Source organism: Crocodylus porosus, unplaced genomic scaffold (genome assembly GCF_001723895.1).
Source record: "Crocodylus porosus isolate Cpor-Errol unplaced genomic scaffold, CroPor_comp1, whole genome shotgun sequence".
NCBI classification, from domain to species: domain Eukaryota; kingdom Metazoa; phylum Chordata; order Crocodylia; family Crocodylidae; genus Crocodylus; species Crocodylus porosus.
The window spans coordinates 96,259,689-96,278,977 of NW_017728931.1; the positions used below are offsets into that span (position 1 = coordinate 96,259,689).

At 41.5% G+C, this 19,289-nt stretch overlaps 1 protein-coding gene across 1 annotated transcript in view; it reads right to left on the bottom strand.

The window, feature by feature from the left end:
• The window catches only part of TMEM168 (transmembrane protein 168), a 31,436-nt gene that overhangs the window by 5,855 nt on the left and 6,292 nt on the right, over nt 1–19,289 (bottom strand). Inside the window, exons 2-3 of the mRNA XM_019543398.1 lie at nt 7,873–8,015; nt 5,081–5,355 (exon numbers count right to left, since the gene is read on the bottom strand). Of these exons, the coding sequence (XP_019398943.1) occupies nt 5,081–5,355; nt 7,873–8,015 (418 nt within the window). The remainder of the gene's footprint in view (nt 1–5,080; nt 5,356–7,872; nt 8,016–19,289) is intronic.

Consider the following 19,289-nt stretch of genomic DNA (forward strand, 5'->3'; position numbering starts at 1 on the left):
CCCACTCACAACCCAGCAATTGGTTAGGCAATTAAATTTCAAGACAAGAAAAAAGACCGGTAACTTTTTTACTGTTGTTTTTGAATACATGTCTAGACTAGGTGTGCTTAACCCCTGGCCCATGAGCTGGAAAAGGCCGGCAGAGCCTTGCCATTTGGCCTGCAGGTCTGAAAATTGGGTGTGGGGGAATGGTGACAGCAACTGCCACTTCCCTGCTGCCAAATTTTTGGATCAATGGGGAGCCCTGTGGGCTGGATAGCAAGCCGGATCTATACATGGAGGTTGCCCAGGGCCAATCTAGGGACACAAGGGCTGGCTGGAGATCGCACAGGACTGTAAGAGGTGATGCAGGGTCCGATCTACCTTGCAGACCAGCCCTGAGCCACTTATCCAGCCCATGCCAGCAACAGGTTGAGCACCACTATTGTGGACTAACTCAAAGCGGACAGTCAAATGTGTTGAACAGGTGGTAACACTGACCACGTATGAACATTAAGTTATAGTGGTAGATACTTTCCGCCTCTAGAAATGATTTGGGGAGAGGAAGAAGTACAGACATTCACTCTGCAACTGCCCCCTCTGTCCTTCTCTTTGCGCTTTCCTGAGACCAGAGTGTTAACATGGGGGAGAAGGTTTGGTGTAGAATGTAGATTTCTGAGTTAAAAAGTAAATATATTTCATGTCTCACTTTGCCCATCAATTTGTGTCATACAGTTGTACATCCTTGGTTATCTGAACTCTCAGTTGCGCAGACTGCTATTTTGTTTTACTAACAGTTGGTCTGGTATAACAAACTGCTCTCTTTAAAGCTTTATTTAATACAGTGCTGCATGGCTACTCTTGAGTTTGATACAGTACCTTGTAACTCTTACATTGTATAGCAATGGCTTAAGTTTTACTGTATTTAATATCTGTTATGTTAAGTTTGTTATAGTTCTACATAATCCATCACATGTGAGCCTGTATAACTACAAGCATAGCTGTAGCTGGCATGCATAACTTCTTAGAGGATGCTTTGGTTTCACTGTTCCAGATGAATTCAGCTATTTGAATGGCTCCTTAGAAGGTACAGATAACCAAGGATGCCTCCTTAAAAAAGCTGTTTTCACTTCAGAAAAAGGCCAAGGTAATGACAGTCCTGCTAAAAACAAAAAAAAAAAGAGAGAGATAAAATATATAAAGAATATATCTAAGAGCCATGGCAAAACATTTCAATGAATATGAATTTTCTTGAAAGAAATTCCTTCTCAGATACCTGTGAATGGTTTACATATGGACACATATCCAGTTTCTACTTGAACGTAGTGCAAAGCTACACAGAGAAGAGGGCCAGAGTTAGTATTTGTCATGAATCATTTTGCTGATCCATTTCCTATTAGATCTAGGTGAACTGTGATGCACAGCTTGATATTCCTGCTTCTGAATGCAATAAACAATATAATCTGAAAAGCTAAAGGGTATTTGGGGATATAATTGTACATAGTTTATTGGACAGTGATGTTTTGTGACAGACAGAACAGTCAGTCATTAGCTGCTTTACTCTACTCTGTACCATCCTCTGACCTCAGAAGAAGATTAATAGAGATGCCAACAATGAAATGTTAATATTCAGATGCAATAGAAGACGTACTATCTTCTGGGGGCTTAAAGAGGGATGTAGCACAGCAGTGGTACTGTAGTCTTTGTTCTGTAATAACATCTTTAACGGAGGTCTGCTGTATGTATTATTTCACTAATGATGTTTCTTTATTGTTGGAAGCTTGGAAGTAGCACAGTGGTGCACAAAAGAAAATGCTAACTGGTCATGCATAAAGTATGAGGAGTAAAACAGCCTGGGAGGTCATGTTCCCTGACTGGATGTGAAAGGCAAGAGTTAAGCAATGAAGCTTTGTCTGTATTAGTGGAGCTGTCAGCTTAACTATGTAGGAAACCTGCCAGAAGAAAAAGATACTGCTGCAAAAACAGATCTCTTCCACAGCATGGTATCTAGGTCTTGTATTAGCTGATCCTACCAGTCATGTTAGCACTTTTATGTGTATGTATGTGAGGGTCAGGATGATTTAAATGGTGTTCCTTTACTCGGTTCTACATTACTGCCTCTTCTGAATTGTCTGTGCACCCCTGTTATCATGCTAACGTCAGAAAATGATTCATGACACTTTAAACATATGTTTGTTCTTGGGGCTTGTCTAGATTAGGACATTTTACACAGTTCAAATACCATATACTGAACAGGAGTAAGGTAAGGCTAAGTATTAAAGCTTCACTATAAAAGTGGGGGGTTACTTTATTTTTATAAGATTAACCTTGATACTGTGTTTCCTTGGTTACCCTGCCTGCTTTGGAAATAATTATATCATAATATTTTAAAATTATAATATGTATTCTCAAGTTTAACTCCAGTTTAATGTAGTTTTTTCTCTGGAAGAAACGGGTATGTTACAAACTGCAAATATATTTTTTGTATTATCTGAAGCCTGCAAACAAAGATGATGTTCCCTATATCTCTGAGTGTCTAGTCTTAGAGAAACACCTCTTCTAATTACATGCTTTCATGGCTGCTGGTAGATGTTGCCCCGTTCCCCTTACACTGTCTCACAAGGCAAGTTAGAATCTCCTTGCTTTAAAAATCTGGAAGATGTAAGAACTGCTCCCATAGCTATACCATTAGGCAAAGCAGACTCATCTTATAGTGTCTGAAATAAATACGTAGGTGGGTGAAAAAAATATTTGTAATGAAATTTCACTAAAATTGTTCTCAATAAAGTATCTTTTTCAGGAAAATAATTTGATCTCTTTCTGTGAAGATGGTAAGAAATCTAAAGTAGTAGTTGGCAACCTTTTCAAGCTATGGGCTGGGTGGTTTCCGCAGCCCTTGGGGGGGATTTTCTTGGCCTTGGTGCAGGGAGCTGCACCCATGCTGCTGTTGTTTCTCTCAGCTCCCCAGTCCTCATCCTTGGTTATCTGTACCTTCTAAGGAGCCATTCAAATAGCTGAATTCATCTGGAACAGTGAAACCAAAGCATCCTCTAAGAAGTTATGCATGCCAGCTACAGCTATGCTTGTAGTTATACAGGCTCACATGTGATGGATTATGTAGAACTATAACAAACTTAACATAACAGATATTAAATACAGTAAAACTTAAGCCATTGCTATACAATGTAAGAGTTACAAGGTATTGTATCAAACTCAAGAGTAGCCATGCAGCACTGTATTAAATAAAGCTTTAAAGAGAGCAGTTTGTTATACCAGACCAACTGTTAGTAAAACAAAATAGCAGTCTGCGCAACTGAGAGTTCAGATAACCAAGGATGTACGACTGTATGACACAAATTGATGGGCAAAGTGAGACATGAAATATATTTACTTTTTAACTCAGAAATCTACATTCTACACCAAACCTTCTCCCCCATGTTAACACAGCAAATTCAGATGCCCATTTCCATAACAGCAAATGAACAAGTCATATCCTACCTAATGACTGCAAAAGGGTCCTGAATGTCTTTAGGTTTATTAAAAAAAGAGTCTTGATCAGAGTAGGTAAAATAGGTCTACTGGGCGGATCTGACCTGCCAACAAATTTGATTTGGCCCACCTGTGGGTGACTGCCAACTCACTGGATCTGGCCAGCAGCTCTGGCTGCCACATGGTGTGGGGTGGGTATGCAGGGCTGCTTCTGCCCATCAGCATCAACTCTTGACACAGCAGCATCAGCTGTGGACCCAGGTAGGAGCTTGTGCTTCAGTGGATGGGCAGAGATGTCAGCTGTGGATGTGGCAGCAGGTTCAGAAGCCCCCAGTGCAGAACCTGCCAGCAGCACCCACAGCTGATGCTACTGTCTGCCCAATTTGGCAGAAGCTTCTACCCAGAGCCCCAGCCTGGAACCTGCCAGTGGTGTCACCTGTGAATCCAGACAGGAGCTTCTTCTGCACCAGGCTAGCAGCATCAGCCGTGGATGCTGCCAGCAGGTTTCGTGTCAGAGCTCTGGAACCTGCTGGCTGCGCCCACCGTTGATGTTGAGTCTGCTGTTAGTGGAAGTCTACCTCTGTGTCCACATCCACATCTAAGCACTGGGGCTCCTGGCAAACTACAGCTCCAGCTGAAGGGGGAAAAGGGGGAGGAGAGTGAGAGAGTGAGATGAATGTGGCCCTCAACTGGTCACCAAAACTCATTAACTGCATACCATTAGTCTTGATACAATGGAGACAGACTTGCAAGCTATAAATGGAACAAAGGAATGAAACAAGGATAGGAAAGAGAGCAGGCTAGGCTAAGCACAGGGTTGGGTAAAGAACAGACTCTTCACAGAATGAGATGGGGTACCATTAAGTTTAACCCATGAGAGGCACGTTGGCTCTGCATTGCTAAAAGCAGTGAAGAAAGATAGAAGAGTAACCATTAAAACAGGCACATATTATGCACAAAAGGAAGTTTAAGAAAGTGTCATTCCATACAATCACTTTTCAGAGCAGAAATATACTATGGCTAATTAGTCATTCATCTAAATGTTGACTTTTATACAGAATTAAAAATATCATTAAACTGATAAGCATGTATTTGAGGTTAATAATATTTTAGTATGTTTGAGAACAAGACCTCTTATGATGAACATTACCTGCAAAAAGAGAATTTTTAAAAAAGAATTACAAAGCAGAAATGAATTATGAAATTATTTCACATGATCACAAACCTGACCGTCATTTTGAGGGACAGAGTCTTTGTTGCTTCTTTAGACATACCTAGATTTCTTTCTTTTCCTCCAGAAGTCTTAGCATACCACCTCACAATCCAACCTCTTTCAAGCCCTCACTTTAACACCCCACAGTACCTCGCATGCCAGGGACGTATGTCTTTGTATCCCCCATTCCTGCCCCACTCCTGTGCCAAGTCCCAGCATCCACTCCGGCCCATAATAGGAGTCATTTGCACTTCACCAATTCTCAAACTGTGCGATTTACGAGCCTAGTGAGGTTTCAACAACAGTAAGATACTATTTCATAAGATTAAAGCAATAATTATCAACAAATAGCCTTTATTAATGAAAAAATTACTATTAACCGGTCCTCGCAATGATTACCTGCTAGTGCCCATTCACCAGTGCCATGTGAGTGACCACTGTAATACAAAATATAAGTGTCATGTCTGGGTCCGTCTGCTGTCCGAAGCTCAAGAAATGCTTTGATCTTGGAATGAAGCGTATCAAAAGAAAGTCCACTTGTAGAATAGTCACAACCATACGTCTCAACCATGTGATATGCAAAAAATCGCTGGATGGCATTGAGCATGCCAGTAGACCTCAAATTTAACTCTTGCACATGCTCAGGTGGAAGAAGAGTTGGTTGACCATCAGGACTAAAGTGAAGGAAATATACAATCATAAATATTTTTTCTTTTATACTTCATGTTCTTCTAGCAATGAATGAAATCAGTTTTATCTGTGTATTTTCAGATTACACATAAACATAACCAAAGTAATTCTTATTTGTACTTACAGTTGGGACTCCAAATATGATTCAGATAAGACAATACATAATTTTCTAAATACCTTTATCTTATCAACTATTTTTGAACCAATACAGAACAAATTAACTAGTTTGCAGCATCACTTAATACAGCTTGCAAACTTCATATAAAATAATTTTGTAAATATCTGGACTTATAAGGGCCTCAATAACATGCCAAGTAACAGAATCAGATTTTGTTTCCCAAGCCAGCAATAGCTTTGGAAGCACTCTGTTGTAGATGCAACACTTTCAGCTTGTGAATAAGAAAAAAGTATCTGTCCTCCTTTCCAGCAATATCTTCCAATAAATTTGATACCTAGTCATCGATTTGTAAGTTTAAGAGGTTTATAGTTCAATAATATAATCATCATTAAAGTAATTAGAAAATAGGACCATTATTCAAACAATGAAATTTTATTATAAATTATAACACCATCTATGCACCACACTGTTTTCAAGACATTACTCCAATATCTAGATGGATAAGTTATACTAATAGTAACAGAACTATTTAGTGTATTCAGGAACTGGATTATTGCCAAGGAAAAAAAGAGAGACTATTATATTTATTGTAATGTAAATTTAGTAAACCTATATACTAATCCCTAACAATCACAGACTACAGGGGAATATTGTCTATTCAGTTTGGTTCCTGGGGAGTCTGGGCAGATGAGGATATTAGGAAGTTCAGGAAGTTGATGACAGTTCATTGTGGATAAAATTAACAGTCTGCATTTTCAGTGATTGTCCAATACATTAGGGGAGAAATTTGCTTTTCCAAGGATTATTTTTCCACAGGAAAATTGGTCTATATATTTTTAACTCCCTTAGAGCAGTGGCTCTCAAACTTTTTAGACTCAAGATGCTACTTTCACTTTTTTGACTATGGAAAAATAGTAGAGCAATTATTCTGTTGCAAACAACTCAGAAAGACCACACCAGGTCAGAAAGCTTTTGACAGCATGGATTGCTATTTGAAATCTCTGTGTTTATCTTGTGAATCATATTTAGATGTCTGCACACCTAACAGCATTTATATGGAGCATGAGCCTGAATCACCTTTAATAGAATTTTATGATACCCTGGCTGAGAATCACTGTGTTAGCAGTGCATTGTACTACAAAAGCATACCCTGTGCAAAGATACCCAATCAGCTTGTTCACATGCTGGCTTCAGTACAGGTCAGTCAGTTAGAATGTCCTGGTAATTTTTTCTGTTGGTAGACTATGCACTTGAGTGCAGAGACCTAATGTGCTGGATAGTTGCTCCTCCAGAATGCAGAACAATTGCTATTTACCCCACAGTAGTTTCATTACTAAGCCCTAGACCTGCATGCATCTCTCATGGGCATACCTTGATTCTGCACAGGTGTGTCAGTGGCCTTCCACTGACTGCTGAACAGCTCTTATGTTCCTCACAACGCGGAACCAGAACATGTTGACTATCAGGCTTTACAGAGATTAAATTTTGTATGGGGGAGACATTTCCATTAAACAGGTAGAAGTAACAGAAGTACAGAAGTAACCAACCAGCAGAAGTAACCAACAGAAGTAATAGAAGTAACCAGCTGAACTTGAAAAAAAGTTTCAAGAATAGAATTAAAGCATTTTAATTATTTTTTATTATACACCTAACAACCAAGCAGTGTTGCACTTGATCTTCCATTTCCTCTGACTCCTTGGAAACAAACAAACAAAACACCAAATATTTTTCTTGCCTATTAAATCCATATCCATAAAAGGTCAATATTTAGGTTTACTATATTTTGATTTGCCGTCCCATTTTCATGGTAACTCAGAAAGATAAACTTTTCAGGAGTTCTTTTCTGCCATTTACAATAATATGGGATATAAATCATAGGACTAACATGATGTAAAATAGGATATTTTAACATTAAAATTAGAGGTGTTCTTATACATGATGGACAGATAAGATTAATACTATACAAGAAAAAGTTGTCATATTTTGGAAATGTGAATTGCTGTAAATTCCCAGACATCAGCTATAATTTAAATAATCCAAAAAATTCTCACTGCTACATATTTCAGTACACCAACTCAGATGATAATTCAAAGCTGATAAAGGTGTTTTGAACTTGAGTTTAATGGCCTGCTTAGGTTATTAAATCCCTTTATACAAAATAGTGACATAGGTATAAGTCATCATTCAGCAGCATGTAACAACCCTGTTCAGTAGTCTGCCCAGATATTGGAAGCTGCAGTATTGGGACCAAAAATTTTGGGTTTCCTAAGCAATTTTTGGGTTTCCCAAAAATTCCTGGTTTCTCAAACGATAGAACTGGATCATTCTTTCTTGTACAGCTGCAGTCCTGGCAGCATAAAGTTGCAATGTATGGTTACTCTACCTGCAGAAGTTGGTGGGAATCACAACAGCATATCCAACACATGTTCCTCCCAAACAATTCCCCAGTTCGTGGAAAAGTCCATGAGCCATGGATTCCAGAGGTAAAACAATCAGAAACACACTCATGAAGATCCCATTGGTTGACTAAAAAGAAAATAGATATAGTTACACGCTACAGGTATTACATAAAAAGACACATTCATGTTTAAGTTATAATATTCCTTAAAACTAGTTTAGTGGTTTGACACTGAAGCATGAAATATAAATGTATTATTGCCATAGGAGTTTGAGGGAAAATCTTTTTACTTGGTGCAGCATTCTAAACACAAACTATTGGCCCATTTCACTCCTGATATAAGCAAGAGTAACTGAACTAATACAAATACATCGGTACCCACTCTGGGTAGCAGAGTATGTTCCTAAAACTTTAATCCTGTAAACCTTTGGACATATGGCTAGTAGGGCTGTGTGAAATGGCTATGTTTTGTTTCGGTTTCTGATTTGGCCATTTCGGAGGGAGAGTGATTCGTTTAGATTTGGCTGAATATGTTTTGGAGTTTCAGACTGGGTAGGGGAGAGGCAGGCACAGCTGGGTGGCTGCAGGTTCTCCCGCGGTTCCTCCAGCTGTGCCTGCCTCTGCCCCAGCAGGGGGAGCCACGGGGGAAGCCTTCATAGCTGTCCTGCCCAGCCCCAGCCCCAGCCCCAGCCTACAGGCACTCAAAAAAGCCCAGCACTCATTGGTTGCAGGAGTGGTGACCAGGGCCTCTGAGGGCTCATGGCAGAGCCCCGTCCACACAGCACGGTGTAGTGAGGATTGCCACCCCCCCCACCCCCCCGGTCTGGCACCCCTGTGGCAGCTGTCGCATCGCATGGGTCCAGTGTGGCTCGACAGGATGCCGCACACTGTCTGGGAGAGGGGGAGGCTCTGGCAGTTAGCCAGAGCCCAGCACTGCTCAGCATCAGTGGCCACAGCTCCCAGACAGCATGCAGTGCCCTGCCAAGTCATGCTGTACCTGTGCCATGGTGCAGCTGCCACATGGGTGCCAGGTGTGGGGGAGGGGAGAGGGGCGATTCCTCTGTGCATGGGAGCTCTGCCACAAGCGCTCAGAGGCCCCAGTCACTGCTGCTGCAGCTGGTGAGTGCAGGGCATATATATGTATCAGTTAAACATAATGTTTTATAGCTATATTGACAACGTTAAAGCAATTTAGAAGCATACCAGTGCTTCAATCATTAAAATAAATTGTAAATACCTATATATTGGCATTTGATTTTGGTTATCATAGAAAAATCAGAGTGCCCCCTTCACTCACCAAGATGCGGGTCCAGCTGCAGCCGTATTGTCCCCCATTCCCCCTCTCCACCCACTCCTTTGTGGCACTGAGCAGCCCTGATATGCCAGTGCCCTGCCCCACAATCCGAACTCACAGGCCCCCAGCCCTGCTAGTGCCCCACAGCCCCCTAACACCTCCCACCTCCGAGCCCTACCAGAAGACAACCCCAGTTGCCAGGGCTACGGGACCCAGTGGCAGCTGCAGCCGGAGTGGAGCTTGAAGCCCCACCGCTTGCCCTGCCAGTAAGATGGCCAGAGTAGAACCGAGCGGAGCCTGTGGAGGAAAGGGGAGGATGTGGGCTGCCTGCTGGGTGGTTGGGGCTCCCTGCCCTGTTCCCCCTACCCTCTCCCCAGAGGCCTCCAAGGGCAAGTGTGCGGGACCCAGTACAGGAGTGTGGAGTGGGGCAGAGAGGCTTGGTGCTGCTGGTATTGGCACCGGAAGCACTGCACCAGCCGTACTGTCATGACAAGGTGCCCTCTGTACACCTGGCAGCAGCGGGGGCAGGGCCATGGAGTTTTTCCCCCCCTGCTGCTAACGGGTGAGCAGGGGGCATCTCACCTTGGTGGCAGCAGCACTGAGTCTGCCCTGCTCTGTCCTGCTGTGCACGGTCTCACTGGCTGGGCCATGAAGGTCCCCAGGGGGAGGGCAGCAAGCAGGGAGCCCTGAGCCCTACAGCATGCAGCCCCCATCCTCCCCAACTCTGTGCACAAATCTGGGTGGGACACGAGCCCCGCCATGCTTCCCTTCCCAGGAGTGTATCCAGTAGTGGAGAGCCAGCCCCCAGATGAGCGGTCCATGATTCTGTCCTGCTCCCCCAGCCAGGCCCCATAACTGTGCATTTTTGCCCCAGCTGGGCAGTGCCTCCAGTCCTAGCCACCAACCCTGCCCCGCTCCCTTCCTCACCATGGCTGCCTCAATCTGCACCCCACACATATTACCTATGACTGCCCCCTATTTTGTACTGGTCACCTATATGCCCCCCCCCATAGACTTAACTGCAGGCAGGTGGGGGAACTGCTCTCTATTGCTGCCTGGTTGTATTGCTGGCCACGTGCAAGTGTGTGCATGCACACATGCATGTGCTGCCCCCTGTGTCCTGTTCCTCCCAGACCTAAGCAGCCCCTTGTAGGCAGGAACTCTGCCAGCCTGCAAGAGGAAATGCATGGTTTTGCATGTTTTTCTCCTTTGAAGGAGAAAATCTGCATTTTTCTGCAGCAGATGGAAAACCCAGATGCCTGATAAGAGACTATAAATATCACAATGTTGCAAACTAAATAACTGATGATATTTTAGTACGTCTAAATTGTGGGAATTTGAAAGAACATAAAATAATTAATTAGCTTAATAGTTACAGTAAAAATCATAGGAATATGTTCTATTAAGATAACAGTTAATATGTCAGTTGGAGAAGTACTGCATAACTAAATCCAAAAGACTTGATGACTGTGACCTTTAATAAAACAGATGGCAAGCACAAATAGGCGGATCCAGAAAGGGTTTATGTTTTCTCAAGTGCTCTAGCCATTTCCCCTAGGTTTTCAGTTGTTTGGGCAAATAAAACCCTGCAGCCTGGTCCTGCAGTACATCTGTAACCTTCAAGTGCTCATTTTTTGGGGTATCCTCTCAGGAATCAAGCAAACAGGAGAAGAACCAGCTGTGGCTTATCAGTGGCCATTCTCGCTCAACATAGCAGGGTTCAGAGTGAATACCAAGGTGAAAGAATTGGTACTGAGAACCTTCCTGTTTGCAGATTACATGGCCCTGGTTGTCCACAGTGAATCTTCCCTGCAAAATCTCTTGGGCCGATCTTCTGAGTCACGCAAGAGCTGTATGATGGCAATTAGTCTCAAGAAGACTATGATCGTGTACCAAAGGGGTGGAAGAACCAGTATTTGACATCACTATGGAGGATAAATCTCTTAGTGTTATTGATGGTTCATGGTACTTGGGTCCTATGATCAGCAGGAATCTTGACCTTCAAATCGAACTAACAGAATCAGAAAAGCAGCTAAGAATTTCAGGCTGTTACAGAAACATGCATGGAATAACAGCAAGCTATCAGCCAAGGTGAAGATATGAATCTACAAGACTTGCGTGCTGTTATACCTGCTTTATGGTTCAGAAATGTGGACTACATATGCTAGGCATATCATGAGACTGAACAGCTTTCACATGAGATGTCTGCGTAAGATCCTGAAAATAAAGTAGGAAGACAGAATACCAAACACGGAGGTACTGGAGCACACAGGACTGATACACTTAGAAACCACTATCAAGAGGAAAAGGTTGCAATGGATCGCCCATGTCAGGAGAAAGGGAGGAGACTGTATCTTCAAAAAGATTTTGTATAGCAAGATTCGAGATGGCTCTAGAAAGCAGGGTTGCCCTTTATGGCAGTACCATAATGTGTGCAACAATAATATGAAGTCATTCAATGTCAATGTAGAATGCTAGGAGGGGCACACAGAATCCTGCCTGATGTACCCAGTGCCAGATGTTCCCTCCACAACTCAACATGAAGTGGCTTTGATCCAGAGCATGGAAGCAAAGCAAGAAAGAAGAAAGAAGCATGCTGTAAACTTGGACTCCAACTCAGACAACATATGGATCTGTGAAACTTTTAACAAGCTGTGTTGCTCTTGAATTGGGCTTGTCAGCTACAAATGTATTAATCAGGCATCTCACTAGACCTCTTATGTGTACACCATGATCCAAAGGATCAACAGTTGCCTTCTCTCTTTCTCTGTTTTTGACCTTTACAGTCTCTTTTAGGAGATGCATATTTCATGCCTTCTCATTTCAAGGAAATGTGGCAAATGGGTAAACTCACCACTTGCCCTTGGCCTGAATTACGCTTGATATAATAAACAATAAAACATTGGTTAGATTTTGTAATAATGTGTTTTCTTTCTTCACATCATTGTAGAACTTTTCAAGTACCACTGCTAAAGTTAAATTATTTCTTAATATAGCACTTCAGAGACAGTTTTATATGCAAAGTTGATATTGATGAATAAGACATGTTTAGTTCTAGGCAGCAATTACCGTAAGCGCCACAGAAGTAACTCTAGAGAAGTATTTGATAATGGAGCACTAGCAGAAGGTTGATAAAAGGAGAAAAAGGAAGAAAATGATAAAGCAATCCTGATGAATACAAGTTAAATGGGAAGTACGTCTCCAAAAGCAATTGAAAAAAATTACAATTCGAGAAATACACACCCAGATTAAAAATAAGAACACCGTAACAGAACATTAACAATGCAGGTGATTTAGAAAGATGCAGAAGCCAAATTCTGTCCTTGTCTACTCTTAGGCAACCCTAAAAACAATTTTTGGCTCCAACAGCTGCAAAAAATGTTGTTTGGCACAATCTCAATGTAAATTAGCAGAAACAATAAAATACCAAAGCAAAAGAAAAACTGCTATGGACTCTTCAAATAGGAAGAAGGTAAAGGATCAAAAAGATTTTTGTGAAGACAGGATGAGACAAGATGCTATATTTACTCACATACTACATGCACCATTCCCAAAAAATGTAGCTTTCCATTACAGGAGTCTGTGTCTTTAATGGGGAAGCCAATTTTCTGCCCAGAATAGGATGGCTGCTGTAAGATGGCTGCTGCTGCCTTTCCTTCTCTTCCCTGCAATAGCTGCAAAGAGAAAGAGCACAGTCCAGCCGGGACTGATTCCTGCTTCCCCTAAACTTTAAAACCAACTGCCCAGCAGCAGCAGTGGCATTTCTGTCCAGGCAGTATGGCTGTAGTTGATTGATTTCATGGTTCATTATAATATACCTGATTCTTGTTAACTGCTCTTCACATCACAAAAATGACCCTCTCTGCTCTGAAATCTCTTCATGTTCCATGAATAAGCCATCCCTTGTTTGGCAGTGTTGCTGTTTGTTAGTTACTCCTAGTCTCTCTCTTCGTCTTTCAGAGCCTTGCAGACTGTTTTTAGCTCTTTTCAAAATCCTAGATCTGCCCCTGGAGTCCAGTCTTCAGCAGCCACTACATTATCTTAACAGCCAAGAGCTGCTGACAAGTTAGCTGTGAAAGGGTTAAAACTAGCTTTTGCTTGAGTAGGAAAAGGAGGGTGAGCAAGCTGAAGGTTAGGGTCTGTCCCTGCTCTATGCAACCATATCTCTGGAAAAATTTTCTTTTCTTCCTTCCCCAAAACGAGGTGCATCTTACTTTGGGGTGTGAGATATGTGAGAAAATACAGTAATCTACAAATACCTGATGGATGTCATGTTCCAATCCAAGGAGGGACTGGGATACTGTAGCATGAGGTACTAAGCTGAAATAAGTAAATTCAGAAAGATACACTCAAGGTTGAATATATGGAGAACATCTTTATAATGAAAACATTTAACCAAGGAATAATCCCCCAAGACCACTGGAAATTTCATAACTTAGGGCTTTCAATACTACATTACGCAAGGACTGGAAAGCTTACTGTGAAAAACCCCATCCCTGCACTGGCAAAAAGATGGACTGGATAAACCAGTGGGTATTTCCGATATCTAACTGTTTTTAATCCCATGGCAACTGTAATGGGCCTTTGTGCCTCAGAAACAACAAAAAGGGAAATGGTTATCTTGATGCAAAGACAGGACTAAAACACTAGGTTTTGACTACATATAAAGAAATACTGCACTATGAATGGGCCTGTGATATCACAAAATATTTACACTTTAAATTTACATGACTTTTAATGTAGCAATCAATGTTTTCTCCTTACTGTTTTGCTGAAGAGGCAACTTTTGCACAATGAGCAGATCTCTGGCATGCCCTGCAGGGACCAGGGCGGAGCATTTCTCTGCCTTCTGGTTTCCCTGCCTGCTGTATATTCAAGATGGACAGAGTAAACATAATTCAAATCAAAGCATCAGCTCCATCTGCATTACAAAAGTAGCACCGGAACAGCCACTGGACTCCATCCATCATTACCTAAAGTCCACGTAAATACTAAATTCACACTCTCACCAGTCTCTGACAAGATCAAAGGATGTACAGTTGTTTCTTGCTTCTCTTGCTAGGGTTGAGACTAAGGTTCCTTAACTCAGGCCCCTGCCAGAACCTAAACTCTGACCTCTGACTGAGGTGGTGGCAAAGACAACAGGATCTGCTATCACTTCTTTTGTGCCCGAGGACAATATACCAGCTAGAATCAATTCTACCAAGTGCTAATGCAGTGTGGGGGCAACCTTTCTGGCAAGAGTGCCATGAATTAGCCCCAGACCCTCCCCAGGTCCCATTATTAACCTCTTCCCCTGCTTAATCTGTTGCTTTGCTTTCTCCTCTCTGCTCCATCTGGCCCTGTGCTGTCTCCTCCCTTATCTGCCATGCGCCACACATAGAGGCTGCCTATGTCACTTGTGACATGTGTACCATGGGTTGGTCCCCCCTGTGCTAATAAATCCCTTTTCATTGTTTTTTGTTTCTTTAAAAGGAAAAAATGGAATGGGCTGCACCTGAAAAGGGTAAAAGACAGAAAGAGTGGGTAGTGAGTGGGTATGGGGAGCGATAAGCAGATAGTCTGGGAAAGGTAGGATCAAGACTGGGAAAGATTGGGGGAGTGGGGGTGTCACAAAATAAATTACATAGAATGGAGAAAGTACATGGATTTAGGGATGGTGATAAGTAAGGTGAGAAAGAACTTGAATGAGACTGGATAGCTTAGAGACAGAGAACATGAAAGTCTAGTTAGGGGGAAAGGAGAAACAAAGAATGAAGATGAGAAAGAGAAGGTGGGAAAGAAAAAAATGGACAGGAGGAAGAGGAAACAAGAAAAAAGGAGAGAGACTGGATTCTGGAGTGAGTAGCAGGAATTTGGCAAGATATGCAGGGGAGACTGCTACACAAAAGGAACCTGGTAATAAAAAACAGATAAGAGAATAAGAAAACAATGCCACTGAAATAACTAAGGGTTAAGATTATAATAAATTATAAATTAGAAAAAAATGGTTAGTTACAAATGGTAGGAAGGAAAGTCATAAGTTGCATGTAATTATTAAATAGAAAGATTAATGCCAGAATGTTAACAAAATACATGTTAATACTTGTATAGACTAGCTTTGGAAAGCTCTACTCACCAAGTTAGCTGAAGAGAGTAATTTATTTCAAAGGATAAGTATAATGTATCTATATTACCATCATCAAGGTGAAGGAGTACAAGAAGATTTTGTTTAAATCTTTCAAGACAATTTTGCAGGCGTGGTTGCAGGGGGCACAAACACATGCACTGACACTTCAGCCTTGCTAATTCACATTAGACACTAAGTTATTAAATTTACTAACTCACAAAACTCAGTAAACCCTTAAAAACAAGCATCATGTATCAGAATGTACTTTGTTTCATTATTGTAAATAAAACTAAACTGCAGTTTGCAAAATATGTAGTAATTACTTCCAAAGCCCTTGTGGAACATCTTGTAAAAGTAATGAAATCTTAGTAATATGAGACTTTACTAAAGCATTCTTCTATCAAATCTTTTGGGAGAGGCATTTTTGCACATGGACTTGAAAGTCTATAGTTCAGCTTCCTTGGCTGATGCAAAGATTTCCTATCTTTGAAGAAGTTAACTTAATTTTTTTTTTGATTAATATAAAATTCATTGCTTTTATAGTCTCTTTCTGCAGCCACCCCAATTTTTGCCGCAACCCTGGCTCTTCCTGGCACATGGGGGGAGGCGGGGATTGAGCTGGGGCTGCGCCAGGTAGGTATTGAACTGCCCGCCCCCCACACCCCATCCCCTCTCACCACAACAGACTACCAGCTGCACACAGCTCTCCACACTGCTGGGCTGTGCTTCTTGTTGCCTGTGTGCTGCACTGCAGCTGCATGTGCACACAGGCATTTATCAGCCAAATTACTGGCCACTTCAGGCCTATTTCTGATACAGCCAATTTTCTTTATATTGGTACCAATCCGGTATCAGATTGATGTATCGGTGCACCTCTAATGTTCATAAAATGCTGAAAAACTCTTCCTTTCTAGACAGACTAGTTATCAATGTCTGGTGTAGGGCTATAGGTTGCAGCCATGCTGGTCTAAGGCAGGGGTGGCCAACCTGCAGCTCTTCAGAAGTTAATATATGTCTCCTCAAATCTTTGCACAATCACAGTGATCAGCTTCCATAGCTGTTGCGTCATGTCATGTGCTTGTACAAAGACTAAAGGAGATGCATATTAACTTCTGAAGTGCTGCATTTGGTTCTGGAGTTGCAGGTTGGCCACCCCTGTAAGGACATAGGCAGGCAAGTTTCTTTGGGTAAATCCAATATCTTTTATTAGACCAACTAAAATAGCTGGAAGAATTTTTCCAGCTACTTTAGTTGGTCTGATAAAAGATACTGGATTTATCCAAAGAACCTTGCCTGCCAACGTCTGGTGTAGGCTTTCAAGAAGTTCTGAGAGAAGATTCTCTAGGGCCTACCAAATGGCTTGAAATTCGCAAAATCCTCATCATGTTATGCGAGTGCCAGAATAAATATCCGGATCATAACCAAGGTCTTAATTTGGACACACAGGCTGAGTAGCTTTTCTTGCATGAACTAGTACTACTGAAATCAGGGAGACTACTGAATGCAAGTAAAGTTACCCGAGCATGTAAGATTGTGTGAAAGCCCAAGCCTTAAAACATTTTCCAAAAAGCTTCAACATATCCTTTCTGCCCTGCTTCCCAAACAACAGGGAACTCTTTTCAAATGCTACCTGTAAAGCTGTAGCTTGTGCATCACATATCAGCTTACCACTGAACTGGGATGAAAAGTAAATATGTTATGTCTATATTCTGCACTATTCTCAATCCAATTTTAGATCTACTTGCAGTTCCAAGGCAGAATTAAGAGGAATGTGTGTTGGACTCCATTTTACTCTGTATGCAATAACCAAAAGAAATTTAGAAACTGACAATCCTTAGGACACACGTCAGGGCTAGAAATTCCAAATGTAAGGTCCTAAATTAAAAAAAAAGTCTATTCTCCAGAGATCACAATAAGTCAGAACTTTTCTGCTTTGATGGCACAGAGCCAAACTCCTCTCCTAAAACTGTATCAAATTTCTTTTAATAATAGGAAGGTCAATCCAGTATTGGATTTTTAGAAATCTCTCAGATTGGATGATACTCAGGAAAGCCTGAAGGTGGGAAAACAATAATTACTGTTTTCATGTTTGTTGGTCTTTAGGACTTGATCCTGCACACACCATTGTGATTATGAATCCTGCTATGTTACATATATTATGCAAATAACTGGTTAATTGCACAATCAATTTAGAGCAGCCACAGCCACAAAGTAATTATCACATGATAAAAATAACTATGCAGCTAAAGAGCCAACCACCTATAAAGTTAGTGCTTGAAAATATGCAATAACTCTAGCTGGTTTCCATTCAGCTTTAATTTGAATGTGTAGCAGGGTCTTTATATACATGATGTATACTCTGCCTGAGTGCATAGCCTCAGGGACTTCTATATTTATTCCAGAAATACAGAAATCATAGAAGCATAGAAAAGTAGGACTCAAAGGAACTTCAGGAGCTCAACTTTTCCAGAGATTGGCAATTTATGGCCCACAGAGACTTTGGATCCAGCCCACAGAGCTGCAGCATTCAGCAATGGGCAGCTCTCCCAGCACTACAACACTCTGCTGTTGAAAATTCAGGACTTTAGCAGATGGGGAGCTCTCTCTGCACCATGCCACAATCAGGCAGTAGGGAGAAGTGAGAGGCAGCTAGGGTCTAGTGCCCATCTGCCTCAAATGCAAGCTTGGTCATTCTGGCCTACTGCTGGAAAACATTTCCATCCCCTGATCTAGCCCTGAGCAAGGTAGGATTATCCTTATCTGAGCCATTCTAGGCAAGTACTTGTCTAACCTGTTCCTAAAAACTTGAACAACTTTCATGTACAACTACAAGGCATAATGCCAAAAACATCAAAAGCACCCTTTTTATTGCTACAGGGAAAACAGGAAAATGACGGCATTATCAGTATCTAGCCACTGCAAGGGCAGGAAGTTTGTTAAAAAACACTTGAGAAATCCAACAAAGAGGAGCATGCCCATCTCTCCCTGCCCTGCTTTACTACAAAGGAAGATAACCCCTGTCCCCTCCAAAGGCTGTGCCAAGATTAATGTTCACATGGCTTATTAACTACACAGGGCTGTTACTGCTGTGGTATTAGTAGCTATGAAATAATCACCATTTTCAATGCTTCTAATAGTTTTGAGACTCTTGTTAAAATATTAGAAGCCCTTAGTATCAAGACAGAAGAAAGCAATGAAACTGTAGCTCCTTTCACCTTCATGGCTTCTAATAAGCCTTTGGATGCCTGCTTCCCCTGCACTGTTTTGGGGACAGTTAGTACAATTAAATTACAAAGTACGCAGTGCAGTTGAAAGATGCTATGCACTTAAGCAGTTTATGTACCTAATCATACAGAAACATAGCAAAATAGGGCTGGATCTTAAGAGGTCATCTAATCCAAGCCCCTGCTCAGCCTAGGAACATCACCACGCAAACCATGCCAAACAACTAGCTGTTCAGGTTGCACTTAAGATCCTTTAAAAAAATGATAGTGATTCAGTAACCTCTCCAGATAATTTATTCCAATATTTAAACTACTCTCATAATTAGAACGTTCTTCCCAGTATCCAACCCAATCTCCCTTGTTATAATTTAAACCCATTACTTCTTCTTCTGTTCTTTGCAGACAAAGAAAATAATTGATCCATCTCTTCATAAAAACCTTTGTATTTGAAGACTTACTTCTTCTATTATCACAAACACAACCCCAAGTCTTCCAACCTCTTCTTGTATGCTGTTTTTCAAAATTGTTGTTAAATCTCTTTTGAACTCGGCTATTTGGCCAAATTCTTTACATACATAAACAATGCTTGGTGCATTATAAGCAATGGACAAAACCCCCCCGAAACCTGCTTCATGTTATGCAATTAAAGAAATTATGCAGTTAACCAATATGTACAAGTGGAGTACACTATATTTCATAGATTTCATAGACATTAGGGCTGGAAGGGACCTCGGGAGATCATCGAGTCCAGCCTCCTGCCCAAAGGGCAGGAAGT